Genomic DNA, 22,843 nt, shown 5'->3' with positions numbered 1-22,843 from the left:
AAAATAGATATCACTGGTGTTGCACTTTAGAATGTTGAGGAAGCTCTTTGGCCTCTTCTCAGTTAATTTTTGTGTGTGATCTTTCCTGTTGATCATTTTTTTGGGTTATGTTATGTTACATACTTAACTGTCCATTGATCACTTATCCTGAGATCATCTGGGTGCTTAATACTATTGGAAATAATTTTTTTGGGTCAGTGCTATGTGCATAGGTGAAGTTAATGCCTCAGTGTTGCTTACAGCTAAATAATCAAGTATTTATTGCCAATGAAAATAACAGAAGTCTTATTTGTTAGAGGAAGGCAAGCAGTGCCTCCCAGAGTTTGAGAAGGTCCTCTAAAAGTGCACAGGATCTTTTGCAATATGTATTTTTTTTTTTTGTCTTTCTTGTTTGTCTGGATTTAAAATAGTATGGGTTTGGTTTGTTTGGAAAAAACACATGCTTGTCCAGGGCACTGTGTATAATGAACTATACAGCACAGAAAAGTAAATTCGACCTGCACAGCATTAAAATCAGTTCTGTGGGCACTTGGCCAGCCACCTATATCCTTCATCATGTAGGAAACATACCCACAGCTTTCTCTGGAGACCCTGTCAAACAGCTGTCCTTTACAGCATGCCCAGAAAGCCACCAAATTTGGGCTATTCCAGACTGGGAGGAGACTGATTCCTGTGCCTGGGAGCCCTTGGAGGATCCCCTGCCAGCTGCCCTCTCTGCTCTAATGAGGAGGAGCCAGCTTGTGGGCCCTTATTGCCTGCAGATGTGGCACTTTGGCAGGAGGAGAGGGTGGACCTGCAGGCACACAAGTGCCAGGCTCCCCGTCTCTGCCTTGCCACCACCATCCCCAGGGCTCTGGGGTTTGCTCTGAGGTGTCCTGCTCCAGGGGCACCAGGGGCTGTCCCCCTGCAGCAGCTCCAGGCTCCAGATGATGTAAGGCAGAGCTTCACCTGGTGCTAAAGCTCCGCTCAGGGCGCAGAAGGAGCTGGGCTGAGAGGGAAAATCACAGACACAGACACTCTGCAGACACAGATGGCTAAGAAGTGATGGGGTCACTGCCTCTGCATTGCTGCCAGCCTGGGGGACAGCTCCCCCCAAAGTTTGGGGTGCTGGTTGTTGATGACAAATGGTCTCCATTTGTGCAGCAGCCAGAGGTTGGCTATTAATTGTGCTGTCACTTCTGGTGGTTTTCCCCACGTGTGGTCATTACCTCTGGCTCATCCAAGTCCTGGCTTGATGGTGGCACTGAGCTGCTGAGCTGGGCAAGGGAAGTGCCCAAAGCCTTACACCTCTGCTGCTCTTGGCACCACTGGGTGCCCATCATGAGGAAGCACAGCTGCCTGTGTCAAACTTCCTGAGATGCTCAGAAAGGCAAGAACAAGTCAGGCAAGAGAAGGTTCTTCCTTCCTCATGACCTTCCTCACTTACTATAGAAAAATCTCAGATTCTGCTTAGTCTTGCCTGTAAAATGGCAGAAAATCACCTTGCAGCATCAGGGATTGTAGCCAGGTACCAACTAGATTTAGCTCAGATTCACCAAGCCATCTATCACTGTCACAGCTGTGAAGAAAAAGAGCTTTATCCTGCCCACGTGGGATGCACTTCCAAGCCATCCTTGTGCTATATCCACACAGCCCCACCCCAGTGCTTGTGCCATGGCTTTCCAGCAGCCTGTCTTCTGAATTCATTGCCTCAGCTTCTCTGTAAAGCAGGGTCACTGCAAGAGCAGGGCTGACAGAGGGATTACCTGAAGAGCCACAGCTCATCAGTGGTGAAGGACAAACAGTGCTGAGTGTCCTTCCCTGCCAGGGCAGCAGTGGAGTGTCCCTGGTGCTCCCCTGAGGGACATGTCCTGCTGTGGTCTGTGCACAGACATCACACCTGGGTCTGGCACCAACGTGTGGCCCTTTGGGTTTCACCTCCAGAAGTGTAAAATGTTTCAGGAGTCTTTAGTGAGGCATCTGCCTAGAAAATAATTTGGTCACCTGCAAGCAAGTGATGTTAACATCCCATTTTAGCTGGGGGCTTTCTACAGCATTGATCTCTGAGAGGGAGCTTTGGAGCCTGGACCAGTTTCACATCCATCCTTTCTGATGTCTTTATTTCCAGAGAAAGGCCTTGCCATTTATTTAATCTACAATCAAGGTGGTGGCACAGTTTTTAGCATACAGTCATCTCTGAGCTTCGTTGTTTTGTTTTCTTCTTGGTAAAATTCACAGTAGAAGTTTAGAGACTAAACCCATCTTTTTGTTTAACTTGGCATCTCTTCCCTGCAGCTCATTTTGTCCTGTGTGGGATAACACAGGTATCAGCAGTGCAGAATGGTGCTGTTTCAGAAGACAGGCTGAAGTTTTATCCCGTGCTGGCAGAGCAGTGCAAGCCAGGTTTCCAAACTCCATAATTAAACCCTGTCCTTTGGGTTACTGGCCAAACAACAGGAGGAGGAAATCAGACCAAGGAAAGGAAGCTTAGACTTGTCTGTGGGATGGCTGCTCTGGCTGGGAAGGAAACTTCAGAGAGGAGCCAGCAGCCAACCTCCCAGCCCAGTAGGATCCACACCAAAGATAATAATACATCCTTTGCTTTTATTGCCTTTGAGTAGATTGCTTCCTCACAGGAGATTTAGATTTATGCAGAGATAGCTTCTTGGCCTATATGCCTTGACAGGTTTATGGGAGTGAGAGGATGAATATTCCATCTCTGTGTGTCGCATCTGCTTAATTTTGAGGTGTGCACATGAGAAAGAGAGGAGACTCAAAGACTGGAGCAGGTGTGAAGCACACATGTGCTTGTGGCACAGGCTCTGGGAGAGGGTGGCAGTGAAAGGTGTGGCCTGGGACAGTGCAGGGAAATTGGGTCTGTGTGAGGGGGAGATGGAAGAAATGCACTTCAAAGAGAGCAAAACAGAGGAGAGAAAGGGAAAATGAGAAAGCAGCTTTAGACCATACAGAAGGGGAAAAGAACAAATGCCAGGAAAACAAAGATTTGACTTCCTAGAAAGGAAATATGAAATGGAATATGTGAACTCCTCTTAGAGAGAGAGCACTCCAGGCAGAGGGTTATTTACCGCCAGCCGTGACTAGTCGCTCTACATCTGTCTCCATTTTTTTTTCTCTTGAACAAATTCCCTTTTTGGATACTTTCCTTCCTGCTTTTCTTCCCTGTGATTGCCCCTGTAAGTGGTCTTTGGAGGGCAGGCTGTATGCTCAGAACATATGTGCAAACTGGCCGGAGAACAGAAGAGGACAAAACCACTCTGTGTGCTATTTAGATTAGGCAGTGGATGCTTCCTCCTGGGGTCCCTGCTGTGTGCAGGATCCAGGCTGCACCCATTGTCCATCCACAGCCCTTCCTCTGAGCTTTTGCTTGCTCTGCTGAGGCACCCTGATGTCTGTCTCCTGTGGAGACTCTGCTGGGTGTAGATGCTCCGTGCTTCACCCACCAGCAGCACATCCTTTCCATTTGTGGCACACCAGGCTTGCAGTGATGAGCAAAGGACTCAGCTTTTGTGGGGTTTTTTTACAGATATCTCCTGCAGCCAAGGGTGCAGCACTCTCCTTGCACATCAGATATGACAGCCAAAGCAAAGCCCAGCATTAATCCCACGTTCCTTGTGCTGCACTCCTCGAGCCTCACATCCATTTACCTGCACTAGAAAGCTCCTGGGGAGCTCTCCGACCTAAAAAGGCTGAAGTCTGCCAGAAAAGATGAATTCCCTTTCACAACAGGAAGGCTTGGGAAGTAAAACAAAGCAGACATGTAGTAAATTACTTCTGCTTTTCAAATACCTTTTGCGGTATCCTCCTTACCATTACTTTATCTCAGCACTTTCAGTACATAACTCTTGTTAACTGAGAAGAAGGGCAAGAGAGGATAAAGATGATGTTAGTAAGAAAATAAGGCATCACCACATTGGCTTTGAACTCCTGCACAAAGCTGGCCTGTGTTCAGTTCTGTGGCAGCTCTGCTTGCAATGGGGGTAAGCCATAATTACAGGTATGGAGTTTTTAATTCCATAATAAGCAAAGATTGAGTTCATGTATATCTGTATTAAACTTATGCATTTTTTTAATGCGTCCTTTTGATCCAGTCCAGGAGTAATGTTCACATTGTGCTCCCTCAGTGATTTTGTGAAACACGTGGATGGTATTTGCCAAGTCTGCCTCCATTGTGTTTCCACAGCATAGCATGGAAATAAATGTTTAAATACAAATTCAGAGTATCCTATTGGATTCTTTATTTAGGTATTCTACTTGTTTCTTTACTTAGATCTTCTACTTGTATTTCCATGCAGTGGTTTAGTGCCTAGAGGACAGTAACCCCAGGAAAGGCACATGTTTTCACTCCTTGCACTTCTTGAGGTATCTGAAGATACAAACACCTCTGCTTTGGTTTGATCCTGACCAACTTGGCTTGCAGATGGCTGGAGCTCTGTGGTCCTTTTTCCACTGGAAGACTGGTGTGGCTGTTGCTCTCATGGCCATCCCCTTGCCCCAGCTCCACCCTGGATCTTCTGCTCCCTTTATGCTGTGCTGGCCCTTTGTGTGTCTTCACCTTGAAAACCCCAAGAAACAAATAAGACTTTCAGTGCAGAAACCTTAAGGAATTAGTAATAGCTCTTGCACTGCATGGCTGATAGACATATCCACAGTTCCAGGGACTCATGAGGTTGATGATTTTGCATGAACCTGCAGAAAGCTCAGGAGGTCCCTGTTAGGCTGCTGGACTCATCTGTGGTGCCAATGATGCTTTTAAAAATTCAGCCTCATGATTGCCCACTGAACCACCCAGGATACTGCTGCTTGTTCTCATGCCACCATCTATGGGACTGTCTGAAAACAGTTCCTGAGGAATTTGTGAGGAGCTGAGATCTTGTTTTGGAGTATTTCCCTTGCAGTGTCAGTGACCCCTCACTTAATGGTGCTGTGCCTTTCCCCGTGGCTGGTTAGGGAGAAACCCCACGCAGGCATCCAGTCCAGAGCTTGTTTCAATAATGCTTTTCTTAAATCTGGCATGGCTTTCTCCTCAGCATGCAAAAAAAACTTCCCCATGTTTACTGGGAAACTTTTATTTATGCCATATGCATCAGAAAAGCTCATTCAGGCATAGTTCTGATGACCACAAGAGTTTGTTTTCAATGTCTGTTCGGAATTATATCTTGGAAATTCAGGAGAAAGTGCTATAAGGGAGATCCTAGATGGTGTTCTTTATGCCCTAAGCACAGTTGTTGCCTGGCACTGCCTGGAAGATAAAATGTGTGTGTGTGTCCCAGCATCAGCAATGCAGAGTGTGTCTGATCTGTCCTCAGGCAAAAGGTCTGTGGGCTCATCAAAGGCCTTGATGTCGTGCACTAGCTCAGAGCCCAGAGAAGTTTTCAATGATTGTGCTGCATTACTGCCAATGATTCAAGGGACTGACTGCAGAAAATAAGATGAAAAACATGAGAACCATGTATTATACAAAATAAGGAATAGAAAAATAATCCTTTTTCACTGGGAAAACATTCTGCTTCAGATCTGGAGTATTCAATTTCAAGTAATTCTCTGGCACTACTTTTCAGTGACTTGCTGCAGTGGGCAGTTTTCACTGGATCATAACAGACATAGGAATTTCATGATCTTTATTACTTTCCTTGAGCTGAACTTTCTGGATACTCATAGGCTGTGGAATAAAGACAAAGCCTAGGTAACATCACTTTTCCTTTAGACCAGAGGAGGTCTGCATCCAGGATCCCTGCCAATTGTGTTTACTCAGTGTTTCCCAGCTGTGACTTTGAATTGCCCTCTGGTTCCCAGTGTGTGAGGTCAGGCAGTCCCAGAGCTGTTGTGCCTGTACCTGCCTGGTGCAGCAGCTTCATTACACACCTCAGCACATCCCCCAGCAGGTACCAGGGCCATTTTTTTTTCCTCCATTGAACTTAATATCTCAAGGCAGTGGGAACATTTCACACAGAATGGTTCAGGCTGGAAGGGACCACAGTGGGGTCATCTGGTCCCAGCTCCCTGCTCAAGCAGGGTCATCCCAGAGCACAGGGCTTGAATATTTCCAGTGAGGGACACTCCACACCCTCTCTGGGGCAACCTGCTCAGGAAAGAAATTGTTCCTCATGTTCAGGGTGAGCTTTGTTCTCTAACATGGGATTCAGCAAGGCCCCACATGCAGGCAGCCACCTAAAAAGCTGAGTCCAAGTGAGCAGGTAGATGCTTGAAGTGAAATGTTTGATGGAAACACACTTCAAGGAACTCCAGCAGCTGTAGGATACAGAGCTTTTCTTAAATGTCTTTTTTTCATAGGGTCCATGAGTTGCCATATCCCTGCTCTCTGCATTACACTATCCCATCAAAACACAAGCTGCCCAGTGGTTTTCAGGAGCATAAGATTTTTCTTTTCTTCTAAGAGCAATAACACTTATCAACTTTTACTGAAATACCATATCAGCTCCTTGTCACTGGCAGTCTACAGTTCCTGCCACTAAAAGTTTAATGCATTTACAGGAGCACTTAGGCATCAAGACTTTGATATCACAATCTGTTAGTCACAGGTGCTACATGATAGGTTTGTGTTAGCACATTATAGATCTTTTATCAGATACTGCACAAAATGTGTGTGTTTCTCTGCCAGGCAATCAGAATCAGGCTGCTGCATAGCTGATGAGTTACTCACCAATATAAGTTGTTGTTGATTTTAAACAGAACTTTCCCAGAACTGCACCTTAATGGGTAAGTTAAACTCTAATTGGTCCAGGCCAGTGAAGAGCAGGAGCTCAATGGAGGCAGGAAGAGCTCAGCAGGTCCATGGTGGTGCTTTGAGCATTGTCAGTCTCTCACAGAACTCGTCAAGTGATTAACATTGCTCATTTGCCATCACAGGCAGAGTCATTTTGACAGCAAATTACCACTGGATCAATAGCTCAGCTTGTCTTTGGCAATTCACGTTGTAGCTTGAGACCTGTGACAACATGCCATGCTGCTGGCAGTGCTGCTCAAAACCATGCAAGAAAGTTGGAGGTGCAGGAAGAACTGCTCAAAGAAAAGGCAGTTCAGATGGAAAAGTTCTAGAAGTTTTCACATCCCTCCAAGGCCCCTTTTATATTTTTTTTTTTCCAGAGTCTGGACAACACAAAAGAATTGGCCTTGGGATTCAGCCTAAAGTGTGCTTTCCATTTTTAATAAAATTAGTAATCCCATGCAAGTGTTGAAGCACATGCCTCAGCTTTGCTGTAATCCCCTGAGGAAAACATCCCTTCAGCATGGTCCCAGAGAAGTGGGGAGGTCAGTCAGTGTTGTGGCTTTGCTTCTTGCATCTAGTTCCAGATGTCAGGAAATGCATCATTTAAAAATGGAGATGGAGCTGTAGGAGTTCTGAGTTGAAAATGCAGAAGGAATTTTCCTGTAGTTATCAAATTAAAGCTGTTTTTGACTGGCCTGGTGCTAACATCATCCCATGTGCTGCTTTCCCTGACCTCAGTGAGAGACAGAAAAGCAAATCTTTTGTGCACTGGCACAGTGTAAGGTCACCTGAGGTATTTCTGTCACCAGACACAATTCACATCATCCTTTTTCAGACATATAGGAAGGTTTTCTTGCATAGAAAATTATTCCCTGACAAAAGCTGGAACAATGCTTCCCAATGAGAACAGGATTCCTGGGATGTGTTGGTCATCCATGGGCCTGAGCTCCTCAGACATTGTTGGTGGCCAAGCCACATTTTGTGAGAATAACAGAATGAGATTCACAGCATTCTCTGATTCACAGAATCAGAGAATCACAGCATGGCTTGGCTTGGAAGGGATCCCAAAACCCAGCCAGTGCCACCCCCTGCCCCAGGCAGGGACCCCTTCCACCATCCAGGACCGTGGGGATCACCACATCCCAAGGTGTCCCTTGCTCAGAGCCCCATCCAGCCCAGCCCTGGACACTGCAGGGGTGAGGAGAGCTCAACCTCTGTCCTCAACAGCCCCCAAAATGTAACTTAAGGCAAAGACAGTGAGGCAAAGAACACCTTCCTTGGCACTGAGACAGAAGCAGACACTTCCTTTCCACAGGTGAGCTCTGAGAGACAGAAGTTCCTCTGGTTGACTGTGGCTGTGCATTTCTGATCTGGGGTCTGTCAAACCTGAATCTCTGTGAGCTCCAGACAGGTCTCCTCTGACCCAGAGACCCTTGAAGATCATCTGATAGTGCAGCATGGGCTGTTTAGTTGCAAAAGGGCATAAAACACATTAAAAGTAGTCTTCCAAAAATTGAACTAGTCTTCTTGTTTGCTTCTGGGACCAATTCAGGATGTTGACTTGGATCTATAAACTCTCCTATAGATTAGATCTTGGTTGGGAAATGGACTACATTCCTTTCATGTGCTGTCTTAGCAGTTGAGATCAGCAGACTTGCTTTTCCTAATGTGTTTGGGAAGCAGAAGCAATATTTTATCTCCTGTGGTATGCTGCTGCTATAGAAATGTTCAGGCTTATTAATTCTTCAGGACACAGGAAAGTCTCCATCACCTGTAGGCAGTCATGGGAAAGGACCCACTGCAAAGACTCCATTGAACTCTTTCTTTTTTTATTTTTTTTGAAAGCAGCTGGAAAATATTAGTAATCTTCAGAGCCAATATACAGTACATATTGAGAGCCAGTAAATGATGCATATTATTGCAAATTCCTGTGCACTTCTGCATTTTATAAAACAGATAACTAAAATACTCACCTAGCCAGATCACTTTCCCCAGGGATGCACATTTCCAAGCAGAGGACAAACCAAAAACACAGAACAGAACAAAATTAGCCAAATACAATGGCTGTTTAAAACAAATGGCTTTAAGATCACTGAGTAAGGAGTGTGACCTCCTTCTGCATCAGTCAAGGCAACTGTGAAACTTTGTGAAAGAAGCTCACCACAAAGCAGATGCTGGGCTATCTTAGGTAAATAAATTACAAAAAAATAATAATAACCCCCCCTACACTTTTTACAAAGCACAGCTGTGTAAATATTGCATGAGACAGGGGAGAGAGGGAGAGATGTAACATACACCCTTTTTTTATGCAGAAGTTCTGCTCTGGGCACTGTTTATTAACATTCCCAGTACAACCATCACTCCAGTTCCTAGCACACAGTGCAGCTACTGTACTCCCTGCACATGTTTGATCTTGGCTTTAGAAGAGAAAACAGGCTTTATTTTAAAGGAAACATTTTCACACAAAGATAAAAGGTGCAAGGAGAGGTGTTAGGAGAGACAGGGAATTACAGGATCATGGAATGGTTTGGGTTGGAAGGGACCTTTAAAAGCTCATCCCATGGGCAGGGACACCTTCTGCTATCCCAGGTTATTCCAAGCCCCATCCATCTTGGCCTTGGACACTTCCAGATGATGGTACAGGACCAGGTAGAGGAAGAAGAACAAACCTCATCTCTTTTTTCCATTCTCTTTCCCACACCTTCTGCCACACTGAATTTAGATGTGCTCCTGCTTCTGCACCAGGTGAGGAGCAATTCTCCTTAATCTCATTGTGCTGGATGCCTCCTGCAATTTCCCTGCTTCTCAGCTGCCAGGTACAGCACATTCCAGCCTACAAAAATCTGCCCACAGAGAGGAACAAATGGCTTTTCTCAGCTAGACCAAAGGCTCACCTAGACAGGCAGTTTGCTGTCTCTGACAAGAGCTGGTGGTGGACACTTCAGAAAAGATAAAGTAAGAGAGGCATCCAGTGATGTTTTTCAGAGTACAGCCTCATGGATTTTGGCAGCAAACAGCTTGGTTTCACAAGCCACAGGTTTTGTTCACATCTTTGGGCTTGGCTGCCTTCAGTGAACTTTCCTTTCAGAGATGTGCTTTTAACCCATTCTTTATTTTGGCCTCCACAACATCCCGTGGCAGAAAGATCCAGTTTTACTCAGTGCTGCATGAGGAAGAGCTACTTCTTTTGTCTGTTGCCTGATCATTTTGCTGAATGCTTCTTAGTGGTTTTCTTTTTCACTACCAGAAGTAGTGAATAAATCATTCCCCAGTTACTTTCTTTCCTTTCCTCCAAGTTAAGTGCTGCCCCAACACTTTGACCACAGCAGTCAGCGAGCACAGGCAAGCACAGAAATCCATCTAGCAGCCTCTTAGCTCAGGTAACAATTTGGCTGAGTGGCTGCAGAGCCATCTTATACCTGCAGAAATGTCTGTGTGCTGTGACAGCAGCTGTGCTGTTCACCCAGAGTGGGTTTTCTGTGGCTTCCACCCCAGTGTGAATGCAGTGACCTCTCCAGAAAGCCTAAAGAATGGGTGATGTTTTAAGTTCTTTCAATTTCCAGCTCCAAAGAAACTTAAACCTCAGCATTTAGCATGGCTACAGCTCTGTTCTGGTTCCATCTTGCTCAGGGAAGAGCAGGAGATGCACATCCTCCACCTCTGCTTGTCCTCCCCACTCTGGCACTGACATCATCCTTTCTGCTCTTCCCTTACATCAGTGCTCACTGCTATTTTAATGTGATACACACCAAAAAACATGACAGAAGAGATCCTCTTGCTAAAATTAGCTGGAAAATTATAGACTGTTTTAGTGTTTTGTGCATAGTCTTCATTTGCCTCAATAGCTTTGAGTGCAGATCTTGGAACCCCAAAAAGCCAGACAAGTCAGGTGGTACCTGCAGCCCCAAGAGCAGCACTCTGGAAAAGAATGGCTTTGTTTTATCTCAGCAAGGGCTGGAGGCAAACTCTTTGGTTCCACTTACAGGAGGGAAATAGTTTTATTAAAAATATATATATATATTTACAATCAATGAGATTTGAAAAATATAAATGTATGGATTATCTTTCTTCACATTTAGTGTTTTATGGCAGCAGCCCACGTTTGTCTCCAGCTGTATTATCCATGATGCAGCACACTAATGCACTACCTTGCTCTGAACAGGAGAAAGCACTTTGGATGTAGTCCAGGCTTAACCCTGTCTTAGGGCTTGCTTTTACTTTTAAACAAAATAGCAGCAAGTGGGAGTAAAGCATCATCCTGACTCTCCTCAGAGTGTGGCCAGTCCTACACTGAGGAGCAGATTGGGAGAGGGTGATGCTCATCCCTGCTCAGTTCATGACTCCTCTGCCTCTCTTTGCCCTTTCAGTCCCTACAACCCACCTCTGTTCTCCCTCCTTGGCTGAGATCCCCTGGGTCACACATAACCCAAAGGTGCACTGCAAGTTGCTGCTCCTGGCTGTCAAAGGCTGTTTGACATCTGACATCACACTGATCCCTGAAAAGACCCCTGTAGTCCAGGCAGGATTGCAAATTCTGTCTGTTTGGAGATTTTAAAAATTTAAAGATTCCCCCAAACAGCTGTATTTCTTATGCAAATCCCCCACCAAATGGTACTTTGTAAGTATTAAAGAAATTGTTTGTCCTCCTTTAAAAAATGATCATCTAGAAACCCATTAATTTGGTGGGGGCAGGGTTCTAAGAGGACAAAGCAGGCTTACAAACCACATTTCTCCCATGCCCTGTGAACTGTTGTGCTATTGTGATTTTACAGTGCTATTTCTCTACTTCTGCTGGATTTTTCTGTTTAATGTTATGTGGAAAACCCAGAACAAAAACTGACACTTAATTCTGAGTAAACAGTGGCAATGACTGAATAGAAACTTGATGTCAAATATACAACCACCCTGGGAAAGTCAAAAATCCCTTGCTTTCTCCTCTCTTCCAGTTGTGTCCTCCATAAGTGTATTATCCATATAATTAGTGATTTCAAAAGACATCGAAACATTATTTTTCATATTCATAGCATCACTTTAAAAAAAAAAATGGTTAAAAATCGATTTGCTGGCCTCTTGGGGAAATGCTGTAATGTTTTTGGCTGTCTCCTACTTTCTGCTGCCAGCTAAAAGTACCATCTGGCTTGTTTAGGGCCCTTTTCCATATCAGGTGCTTCCAAAATTCTCCCCAACCAGAGGATTGTTTCGTTGGGTTGCTCTGCCTGCTGAGGCATGTGTCCTGGGCTGGGAATCCTACTGCTTCTGTTCCCTGCCATCCTGCTGACAGTGGTGTGTGTATGTTTGGGCACAGATCTTGCTGCCTCTCTCCCGAGGACATTTGCATCATTGTCAGCTGCACATATTAAATTGATATGCAGGGCTCAGAAACACGTATCCCATCTTTTGTCCCTTTGTTTGTGCAATTGTTGTGGTTTTAATTCTTCTTTGACACCTGGAATATCACAAAGCTGCTGATAATCTGTTGGCTACTAAGGGAAATGACATTGATAGAAGGATAATGTGTGTCAGACTCATATCTCAATAATTGCAGACACACCCCGAACCCTCGCAGCTCAGGGAATGAATATCCAAAATCCATCATTAATTTGGAGAGTGGCATGTGGCACTTGGCTGGGGTGTCACCCTCTCTCTGCAAGAGTCACTTGCAAGGGATTTTCATGCAGTTTGGGTTGATTCTGCCTGGCTCTGTGGATTTGTGCCATTTTTGGTGCCATTTTTGGTGCATCCTTGCTGCCATTTCGTGGCAGCTGTAGCAAAATGGGGTTGGTGTCCTCACTCCTCATGGGATGAAGGCAGCTCCCCACAAACCTGCTGCTGCCCAGGAGCCCCAAGCCAAGCAGCTGAGAAATGATGCTCTGTGCCTGGCCCCAGTTGATGGTGGCACCTCCTCCTCCTGCTCCTTTGTTTTCCAGATTTCCCAGTTTTGTTGGGAATGGAAACACACCCCTAAAAAGGATTTATGAGGCACTGTGGTTGCAAAGTCCAGGCTTGATGTGATTGTGTGGGAACACAGGAAGGGTGTTTTGGAGCAGCTACTGCCATAAGCTGTCTTGTCCTATTTCAAAAATGATCTGTGCCATACACTGCTGACTTTTCCTGTCCATCCATTAAAAAGTGAATTATGAAGAGTGCTGAGACAAACAGATAGGAGTTTAACCTTGTTAGTAAATATCAGGTAGCTGATATATACTGCTAGAATGTTACATCACAGCCCCGCTCTTCAATATAAGTTTATGAAATTATCTTGTTGCTATATAAACTGCCTTGGCTGGGTACATTCTTCCAGAGGGTTATTGTTTGCTGGATGTTGGCACAGTAGCATGACTCCAAAGAGTCAGTTCACAATGTGGTGAATTTTAAAGACTTGGGAGATGGCCATATCTATTTTTCAGCAAAGGAATGAAAGCTTTTTTCCTTTTTTTTTTCTCTCCCCCCCCCCCCCCCACCTCCCCTAAGGTATTAAAAGTTTCAAAACATGTGCTGAAATGAAAAGGAAATAATAACTAAAGCCTGGATGGGAAGTAGTGCCTCAGAGTACTGACTTTGTTTATTTGCTTGTTTCCCCCAGAATCTTAATATTTTAAGTACAAGTTAATATTTTAAATCAAATAAACCTGTTCTTTGAATAAGTAAGGTACTTGAACTATTATCACACATTATTCATTTATTTCTGTGTGAGTGCAATAAAAATTTTACAAGCTGTAATCTTGTTCTTTTAATAGAGAGAAAACTATGCAGAATATGTTGCTTAGAGTATTAGATAAGCTGCAGTATGTTAACCAAATATTTTCATGATATGAGGGCAGTTGAGAAAACAGTACAATTTTTGCTAATGGCACTGGTAAGTAAACGGATCTATCATTACATTGTCATGAAAAGTGACATTGAGCAGAAACACCCTGCCAATCCCTAGAAGATAAGTATTTAATGTAATTAGACAGACACTGTCTCCTTTGTTGAACGTAGCATTAATCACCCAGAGAAGTCCAACTTTATATGAAATGGCTTTTTCTGATATGTCTTTGTATTAGAAAGCTTCTCACACGGTTTTGCCACGATGATACATTTGAAGAAATGACTGCAGCAGCTCCATGGGTTTCCTCATGACACGTTTCTTGCTGTTCTGTGTTCCATAATATTGAATTCTTTTTATTTAGCAGCCTTGCATTATATAGCTGTGACTTGTTCCTAAGTCTGGGAACCTACGTGCAATTGGAGCTGAACCTCTTTGAACCAGTGTAATGCATTCAAGTTATGAAATATAAAAGCAACACAAATAGCTTCCATTATGTTCTTCAGTCCTTCCTCTGTGGTGTTAGCACAGGTTCATTGTTATGGCATGAGCAAAATGCTTCTTGCCTGAAATGCTGGTCCATAATATCACACACACACACAAAAAAAAAAAAAAAATTAAAAAAAAAATAAAAAAACAAACAGAAAAAGAACTTCTTTCTATGAAAATCTCATTGTTCAATGGATGAAAAATGTTGCCCCCTTCCAGAATTCATTGGCACTACATTTTTTTTTTTTCTCCTTTTTTTTTTTTTCCCCCACCTCCTCTCCTCTGTTGCTTGTAATTTGTACTGTGAAACGCTGTCTGGTTATGAACTGGTATCAATTTGAGTCAGTGCACAGCTGTGTCTTCCCACCTTCCCAGTGGTGCTGAGGGCTTTGAAGGGAAAGAAAAGGGTTTAGTGAGAGATGACAGTGAACTTCACTGGGTAACAGGTGGAGGTCAAGTCGGTTTATTTGTTGGGCTGAGCAGAGTGCAGAGATGAAAAATCTTTGCCATAATAAGGTTTAGGAAGAAAATGCTGACTAGTCTAAGCTTTGATTCCAGCTGACAGATCCTTTTCTAGTGTTCATTACTTGATTTCACAGTTCAGGCAATTTTAAGAGGCTTAAAATTATGTTTCTGCTCTCCTCTATAAAACTTTCCGATCACTTTCTAATTTTTGCTTTAAGTAAAGTTATAGGGACTCCCTGATATATCACTCCTGCCTGTAGACTCTTACAAAGTCAATATGCCATCAAAAACATAAGGATAAGCTTTTTTTCTTTTAGACCCCTGCTTTTACTGATTCTTTTAATAAATGAAGTAAAAAATTTCCCGTGTAGGCACCGTTTCGATTAGAAAATTAAAACTTTCTAAAAAGTAAACTAAGCAGGATGCTTAAGAAGCCAGTGTTCCTGTTGGAAATAGGGGATTTCTGTGCTAGTGGAGCCCAGAGTGCTGAGTTTCAGCCCCTGAAAGGGAGTCCCAGGCAGGCCCTGGGGAATCAGAGCAGAACGTGCTGACATTGTGTGGCAGGGCTGGGGCTGGGCTGGCCACACACAAAGGAATTTCACCAGCTGAGCTGCTTTGGGTCTCTGAGTGCAGCCCCCTGCCCTTCCCTGTGCCAGCTCCTAGAGCTGTTTCTCCTCTCTCACCCTTTTTTTCCACCACCACCACCTGCTTTCCTACCTGCTGGAGTGGGCAGAATAGGATTATCTTTAGCCATTTGCTAAAATCTTCCCCCTCAGACTTTCTATTACTTCTGCATTCATTCTTTGCAGGAAGAGGAAACTCACTGGTCAAACCCTTGGACACCAGAATAGTTGCATGCAGTTTCCCAGGGAGCCAGATAGCTCTAAAGCTTCCCAGTGAGTGACAGTTTCTCTCTTCTATTCTTCTGAAACATGTGTTTTACACATATACTGAAAAATGTTAATATCCATTTACAGCCAGATTCTTGCTTTTTTTTTTTTTTTTTAATAAATTAAAAAAAAATTAAAATAATCAAATCTCCCAAAGTATTTACACTTAGAGCACCTCAGCACACATGTCACTTTTTTACATAGGAAAAAGTGTTGGATGCTCTTATACACATAACATCATTGGGCTTTTGAAAGCTGTTAGCTCATTCTGAGTTAGTGGCAAACTGTGAAACCTTTTCTGTGTGACTGGTAGAAATCTTATGGGGTTAGAAATCCAAAAAAAAAAAAAAAAGGGGAGGAGGGGGGATGTAAATCTGTGCATTTGGATTCGAGAAGCTTCGATACCATGATATCAACTTTGTCCTAGAAGTCCTTGAATCACAAATCATTTGGGAGAGTGTTTTGGAGAATTACCACTGTATGCTTTCCCTGGTTTTTTACTCTTTTCTAGGCACCCACTAGTTCCCACTGTCAGGGAGAGGATTCTGGACTAGGTGGATCCCTGTAATCTGATTTGGCATGGCTATTTTTCTGTGTTCCTAAGCTCATGAGATCAAGTTATGTAGGATTATTTCATAATGCCAGAGCAGCAGTTTCTGAGGTTGGACAAAGCTATCTAGCAAAAGTGTCTGATAAAAGAAAAATCCTGTCCCATACTGTAGCTTTCTTGGTCCAGTGAAGCAGCATCCTCACACACACAAATCTTGTAAAGTTGCTTCTGATAGCTCCCTGTGTCCCTTGGTTTTTGTAAGCTAAAGTGCCATTTTCCTTTTTACAGCTTAATTGAACCTAAATGCACTCTATTTTCTGCAATGTGGTATTTTGGTAATTTCTCTATTTGCTCCTAAGTTTTCCCTTAAGCAAACTGAAAGCTTCCCCTTTATCACTTCACTGGGCCAAGATTTCACACAGTATCCTGCTTGCTACGAAATATGATAGTGTTCTCTCTCACCTTGTTTCTTTTTTTTCTTCTTTTACTTTCTTTTATAAAATCAGGATATCTAAGAAACCCCGAACACCGCGGAGCACTTCATGGTGGGTGTGCTTATTCGAACAATGCCAATGCTCTCGTTCTCGGTGCACAGAGTTTTTTTGTGTTGGTTTGGTGGGGGGGGATGTCCCAGGTGTCCCCTCTGGTGTGGATTCTCTCTGGTGTGGATTCTCTGTGTGAGGACAGAGCCTGTGCCCAGCACTTTGCCAGAGTGCCAGCGCTGGAGGGAGCACTCACACGTCACCTCTGCCCTTGTTTTCGTGGAACTCGCGGGGGGGTTTTCCCTGGGAGCCCTCTGCCTCTCTGCCAGGTGTGTTTTTACCTGCCCAGTGTGTGACAGAGGGCTTGGGCAGCTCCCAGGAGCAGAGCTGCAGGCAGCAGAGCCATCCAGGCTCCTCTGGAAGCGATGCCAAAGCCGAACTGGCGTGCTCTGCCTTCCCTCAGGGAGTCCTGGAGCACTGGGAATGCAGAGAAGGGAGGCTGGTCTCACCTGTCTGATATCACCTGGGGGAAGCTGCTTCAGTCTCTCTGCCTGGGAGCTGCTGGTGGCAGGTCTCCAGTGCCATTCCAGTGTGCAACTGGACATGGGCATTCCCAGCAATGCACTGTAGGTCAGCTACAAATTATTCCTGGTGTTATGGAGTGTTCAGTCCCATGGCAGTCAGAGGGTAAAAACACCAAGAACCACTGGATACCAAAACAGAACAGCTCCACGAGGACTCTCGACCTGCGAAATTGTAAATCCCTTGGTACAATGCACACAAATTCAGCTTGAAGCTCTTTCTTCCTTTGGAATAACCTATAAACTCTTCACCTGGAATTGTACACAAATCAGGTGGCTTTACAGTCCGTGGTAAATCACCTGGGCTATTTTCAGTCCTGGCCACAGCTCTTCTATTAATTAAAACACATGTTCAATGGCAGTGTACACCGATTGAATCTTCAAAACCAATATTAGCACCAAACTTAGTCTTGTCATCATAAAAGTCATTTGAAAACATTACCAACTGAGGTCACAAGTTGAGAAAATCTGCATATTTGCCCATCTCCATCTCATGCCTGGGGCATTTAGCAGCCATCATTGTTATATATAGCCTGGGTAGCCAATGGTGGTTTGATGACATGCAAATAATGAGCAAATGATTGTAAAGAAAATTAAATAAATAAGTAAAACTCCCAAAAATTTTACTCCATCCTCTTCAGTTTCTAAGATTCCCTTTAGTATCACTCGCAATTTAGGATCCATATGCATCTCAGGAAGATATAGTTGAAACATAAATCTATTCTGGGTCTTTTACTTGCAAAAATATCATACCTCAGCTATAATCATATGCAAAGACTTTTTAGAGGGCTTTGTAAATGCCATCCAAATTTATGATGGCATTTTTTGCCTTGCAGCTATAGATGTTCCATCCCCAAAGCACCCACATAAAGGTATATTCTCCTATGGATGGCTGCAGTTTGTCCCTGCTGCTATATCTAATCTGCCAAGTGTGCTGAAAAACTCTCAAGTAGCATTTGAAATGAAACAAATGTAGTCATGAATTTCAGACGAGATGTCTAAAGACGTCATTAGAAATTTTATTTTTTTTTTATTCTTCGTGCAATATATATTTATACAATGGAAAATCATGCCGAAGCTGACATTAACTCAAAGGCAGAATTGAACTGTTATCCTGCTGCATATTGCTCTTCTCATTAAAGTTTTTAAATATATATAACTCATGAAATTATGTTTTGAAGAAATTGGTAAGATGCTGAGTACTAGTTTATTAGTTATTGAAAGAACTGCTTGGGTGGCAGAGCAGGAATGAAGCCTAACTTAAGAGACCTAAAACAATCCAGATGATGCTGTAAACACAGATACAAACAGACAAGGTAATACACTCTGTGAGAACGTTGTACCAAACAATTTAGGCAGACTTTCATGAGGTAGGATTTAAAAATAATTGTGAATGTTGTAGTGCTCGGCTTTAAAATTCTGTAGGCAAGGTTGTCCCTCACTATAAACTGATATTTCTCCTTCATAAATGGATCTGTGCTCATTTGCAAAGGAGAAATTTCAACCCTCTTTTTCCCTAAGTGACATCAGAATTTTGATTCTAACTTGAATTATTATTTTTGGCTAAAAATTGCTGAGGAGTCCAAAAGCATTTAAAACCTAAAGTCATTGAATCCATTTAATGCGCCTTTGGCACCTCTCTCTCTCTCTCTCAGTCCTTTTTGAACATTCTGGTCCTCATTTTAATCAATCTCTTTTTATTAAGTTCTTTGGCTCATTTACTCGTACGTGCATTTGCTTTATTTTATTTGGAACATTTCTTTTGTAGTGTCTTGAAAAAGAGTTGTGACATTTCTTTTGGATGGCTTCTTAAGTATCTGGCAGTCACCTATGATACGATGTTGATGGGTACGGATAGATTAGCTCTGTTTTCCTGATGATCTGTCAGATGTCGAGTTCTGAGGAAACTGGATGTGTGTGTTTGGTGATGCATATGCAGCAGTTTGATAAGTGGATAGAGGGGGAGCTTTCATTTTTCTCCTGTAAAAATCTCTGTTTATTAAGCTGGATTTAGCCTCGTGAAGCGAGGTGCTCGGCTGGCAGGTAGTTAATCAGCGATCACGGCAGCTCCGGCTGCAACCAGGGGAGCCAGTCCCCATTCAGAACGTAGAAAACTAAAGAGCACTTCATTAGGATGAGTGAATTTCCATCTGTGTTGTATTTTGTGTATACTGGAGCAATTAATACAGTAAACTGATGGATGGCAGTCAGCGTGATCGTATCTCGGCTGATGACAAAGTTTGCTCAGCACTAAATAGAACAGACTTACTATGACTGGCAGCAGTGTAGCCGTCAACGTTTCAAGAAGCTTGGAATTAAGAATCCGCCAGGAATTTTAAAAAAAATTATATATAGCAGCTGATCAGCCTTTCTGTTGATACTGATTTCAGTGGTATTGCTGGAATAATTCACACAGAAGGATGAAAATTCCTTGAAAAGCGCTCCCCATGTATCAGTTTTTTTCTTCAACAGCCGACTTGTTTTTCTGCATCATCTGTTTGTTCTGCATGTTGTCGAGTTCATGGTCCACCTGGTAATACCTGAGCCTCTGTGATTCCTTTTCCTAGTGTGCCTTGGGAAGGAGGGTCCAGACCATGTTTCACTCATAGCTTTTGTTACGAAATCTCCATCAAGAGTCTAATGGCAGAGAGCTACTGGGAATATTGGGGTAATTACCCAAAGGTCTTTGGAGATGAATATGAGCTGGTCTACCAATGAAGCTAACGAGAGATGGAGTTGTTGTGTGAGATGTGTGCAGGTAGAATAATGTCAGTAATTAATCAAGTGAAATTGGATGGATTTTGAGGTGTGGATTTGGAGAGAAGAGGGATTTTTCTCCTCTTGCTGTGACTCCGTTCACTCCATCAGAGTTAACCCTGGTTTTTTAGTAAGGCAACTGGTAGGTACATGGAAAAGAGGTTTGCAGATGCTTGTTTGTTCTGGGGAGGATTTGTGCATTCAATTCTCACGCATCATTTTCTGGTCCATTTAAATATATATCAGCCTCATACATGAACATGTGAAGACCTTTAGCTGTACTCAAGGAAGACTCTTACGTGGTGCATTTCTAGTACTGGCAAACATAAGGAGGTAGAGGAATTAAACCCACCACAATGCTCCAGTGCCCCTTACAAGATGAGGAACACCAAGTGCACTCACTGATTAAAAACTTGGGCTGGAGGTTTGCGAAGTGCAGAGTTTTGGAAAGTCTTTCTACGGGACTTCAACATCCAATGGCTCCAGTAACCAGAGTCTCCCAAGGACAAGGATCCCATTTGCGCTTGCATTATGCATTTGAGCAGAAGGGTGTGATGCATGATGTGGAATGAACAAAATAATAACTCGTGTGTTTAGGGAAATGCCAAATTAATGAAAATTCAGAAAGCTCTAATGTTGAAAAAGCACACAGATTCCTTGATAGAAATATAATGCTGCTAACAGTTTCAAGATTATTGTTGTCTGAATTTTCTGCTTATTGTGTACTGCAATTAAAATTCTTCTCAACTGAAAAACCGATGTCAAATTAATATTTCCTTTTGGAAAAAAATACGAAAGTACACATCTTGTTCCATTTAGCACCATCATGGTCTTTGATCAGGTTCCCTCTGTCCAGTAAATAAAGCAGATTTATGTTAATGGGAGCAGGCTCAGACCATGTATGTTTGGCATACATATAGAATCACATGAACACAAGTACATAAGTTAAAGTAGCACACCCACTCAAGCTTCCATCTGCGTTTTATGCCACAAATCCCTTTATTTTCTTATTTTATTTAGCAATTAACTTCTCCCTTTATTCTGTAGTTAAAAGCTGCCATAAGATGAAAATAGACAAAGTCTGATTTTCTTCTGTCTCACTCTAAATAACATTGAGAGGAGACTCAGACCTGGATTCTGAAAGCTGTGCTTCCTAAAAGCGCCAGGTGTGACTGTGATTTGGACAAGAGTCCTATCCACAGAACAGTCAGGAACACTTTTAACCCCCACCTGGGTTACCCAGCCGTTGTGTTCTGGCTGTTCTTGTTTATTCCTTGCTCAGAGCAGATGGATGGAGAGAGGCAGGGAACGGGGAGGATCCTTGGCTGCGTTCCCTCTCCACCGGCCAGAGCAGCTGAGACGGGCTGGGGGAGATGGTAATTTGCTGCTGCCCTACCCAGGGAGCAGAGAGAGGAGAGCAGGGGCTCAGAGGGGTCCTTAGAGCTGGCACTGCCCCTTGCTCAGGGTCCTGTGAAGTGCTGCAGTCTGGTCTCCAGTGCAGTGGTCCCCAGTAGTCGCTGGCCCCCGAAAGCCGTGCAAGGCAGCGCCATCCTCCCGGGATGCATCCCCAGCTCTGCCCAAGCTACCACCTCCAGCCTTCACTTTTTAATTTCCTGCATCCCTGAGCAGCACAGGAGGGGCCCTGCAGACTGGGGGCAGCTAAATGTGTTAAAACTCATTAGGTATGGAGCAGAAGACCCTTAAAACTAGCCAAGAGTCTCAAACTCTGGGTGCCAGAAATTAAACACCTAATTCAATATTTAGCCATCTACCTTTAGTTCCTTCCTCACAGTGGATATCCACTGTGCCACCTCACAGGTGGCCTGATTTTCATAGGCACCAGGCACCTACAACTAACTCAAGTGTTGAGACTGCTCACCTAAGTGAGACTTGTAGAATTCAAAGTTTTTCCTGGGTGATTAAACAAGAGTCCCCACGCTCTCAGCTCCCAAAAGGATCTTCAATAGAATGACCAGCATTGTAACATATGGCTTAGCAAGGGGAGGAGGAAAAAAAAAAAATAAAGAAAATGAGTATTAGAATTGGATGGACTAAAGAATACGCAGGATATATCAGGCACATTAACCAAACATATGGTGCTAAATGAGATATTTTTTTTAAATTGCAAAAAAATTGACATTCCTGGCAGTCTCAAGGATAATGTGACATGGCTGTGATAAATTTAGAAGAATGGGACATATTTTGGCTTGTTCTTGGAAACCTTTTTCTTGCATGCCGACTGTATTTCTTCTTTTATTAACCCATTCAAAGAATGTTTGAATTTTGCTGCTAGAGCACCACGCTAGCGCAACATAAAATGTGAATGATGCTAATTGCTTTGCACTGCCTAACTTTCTGTCATACCCTCCCCTCTTAAAGGACAAAACATGCTTTGGAAATGAGCTGGCAAGCTCATCTTCTTCTTTCTCTTGGTCAATATTAAGTGATGTAATTAAGCTCCTGTTTGCATATTCTTCTGAACTAGAAGCAGCCATTTTTTTTCTTGAGATCTGATGGATGTGATCACTCAAAATAAAATGTGTCATTACAAACCCCAAACAAAACAAAAACATGGTATAGTTGGACTGTTCCAAACCAATACATTTCAAAATACCCTGGGAAAAAAAATAAATAAATGAACCAAACTTGTGATAATAATGGCAATCAGAACGATAACAAACAAATAGAGCAAAAAGTAGCAACCAATTATCAGCGCTTCAGTTTGTTTTTCTACCCAATTTCCCTGCATAGGGTTACATTAAAATCTCTATTTTCACATGAAAACCTCTGCCTCGACCTTACAAAACCCATCCCCATATGAACATGACACTGCTCAGCATTGCCACACTCAAGGTCATTCATCAGCCTCTTTGTAGCTCCTCAAGTTCCAGTGTTTGGACACAATCACACGAACTTGCTGCAGCTTTAAACCATTTTCCACTGCCTCTGCCCCTTTTCCCTGCTGTGGTTTAGAGATGAGTCCCTGCAGAGGTTTTTTTTTTTTTTAACTCAGGGATGAAAGAAAAGCTGTTTCATTTTTTTAGAAGCTTTATTATCTTTGCCATAACCCTGAAGAGGGTTTGCAGCCAGGGAA

The 22,843-nt window shown here is 43.3% G+C and overlaps 1 protein-coding gene across 11 annotated transcripts in view; it reads left to right on the top strand.

Annotated features, from left to right (window-relative positions):
- Nucleotides 1-22,843, top strand: part of NFIA (nuclear factor I A) — a gene marked incomplete at its 3' end in the record, with an annotated part of 247,376 nt that overhangs the window by 170,122 nt on the left and 54,411 nt on the right. For 6 of the 11 annotated variants that reach the window (XM_079313985.1, XM_079313986.1, XM_079313984.1 and 3 more), the window contains 2 exons: nucleotides 15,299-15,385; nucleotides 16,436-16,474. The exons of 3 other annotated variants lie outside the window; for them this stretch is intronic. In XM_079313985.1, the coding sequence (XP_079170111.1) occupies nucleotides 15,299-15,385; nucleotides 16,436-16,474 (126 nt within the window). The remainder of the gene's footprint in view (nucleotides 1-15,298; nucleotides 15,386-16,435; nucleotides 16,475-22,843) is intronic. 2 more of the 11 variants (XM_079313981.1, XM_079313987.1) reach the window with 1 other exon arrangement.

This window comes from Erithacus rubecula (assembly GCF_903797595.1).
Source record: "Erithacus rubecula genome assembly, chromosome: 10".
NCBI classification, from domain to species: Eukaryota; Metazoa; Chordata; class Aves; order Passeriformes; family Muscicapidae; genus Erithacus; species Erithacus rubecula.
Note: the sequence above shows the minus strand (reverse complement) of the source record. Positions and strands in the feature narration are given on the sequence as shown.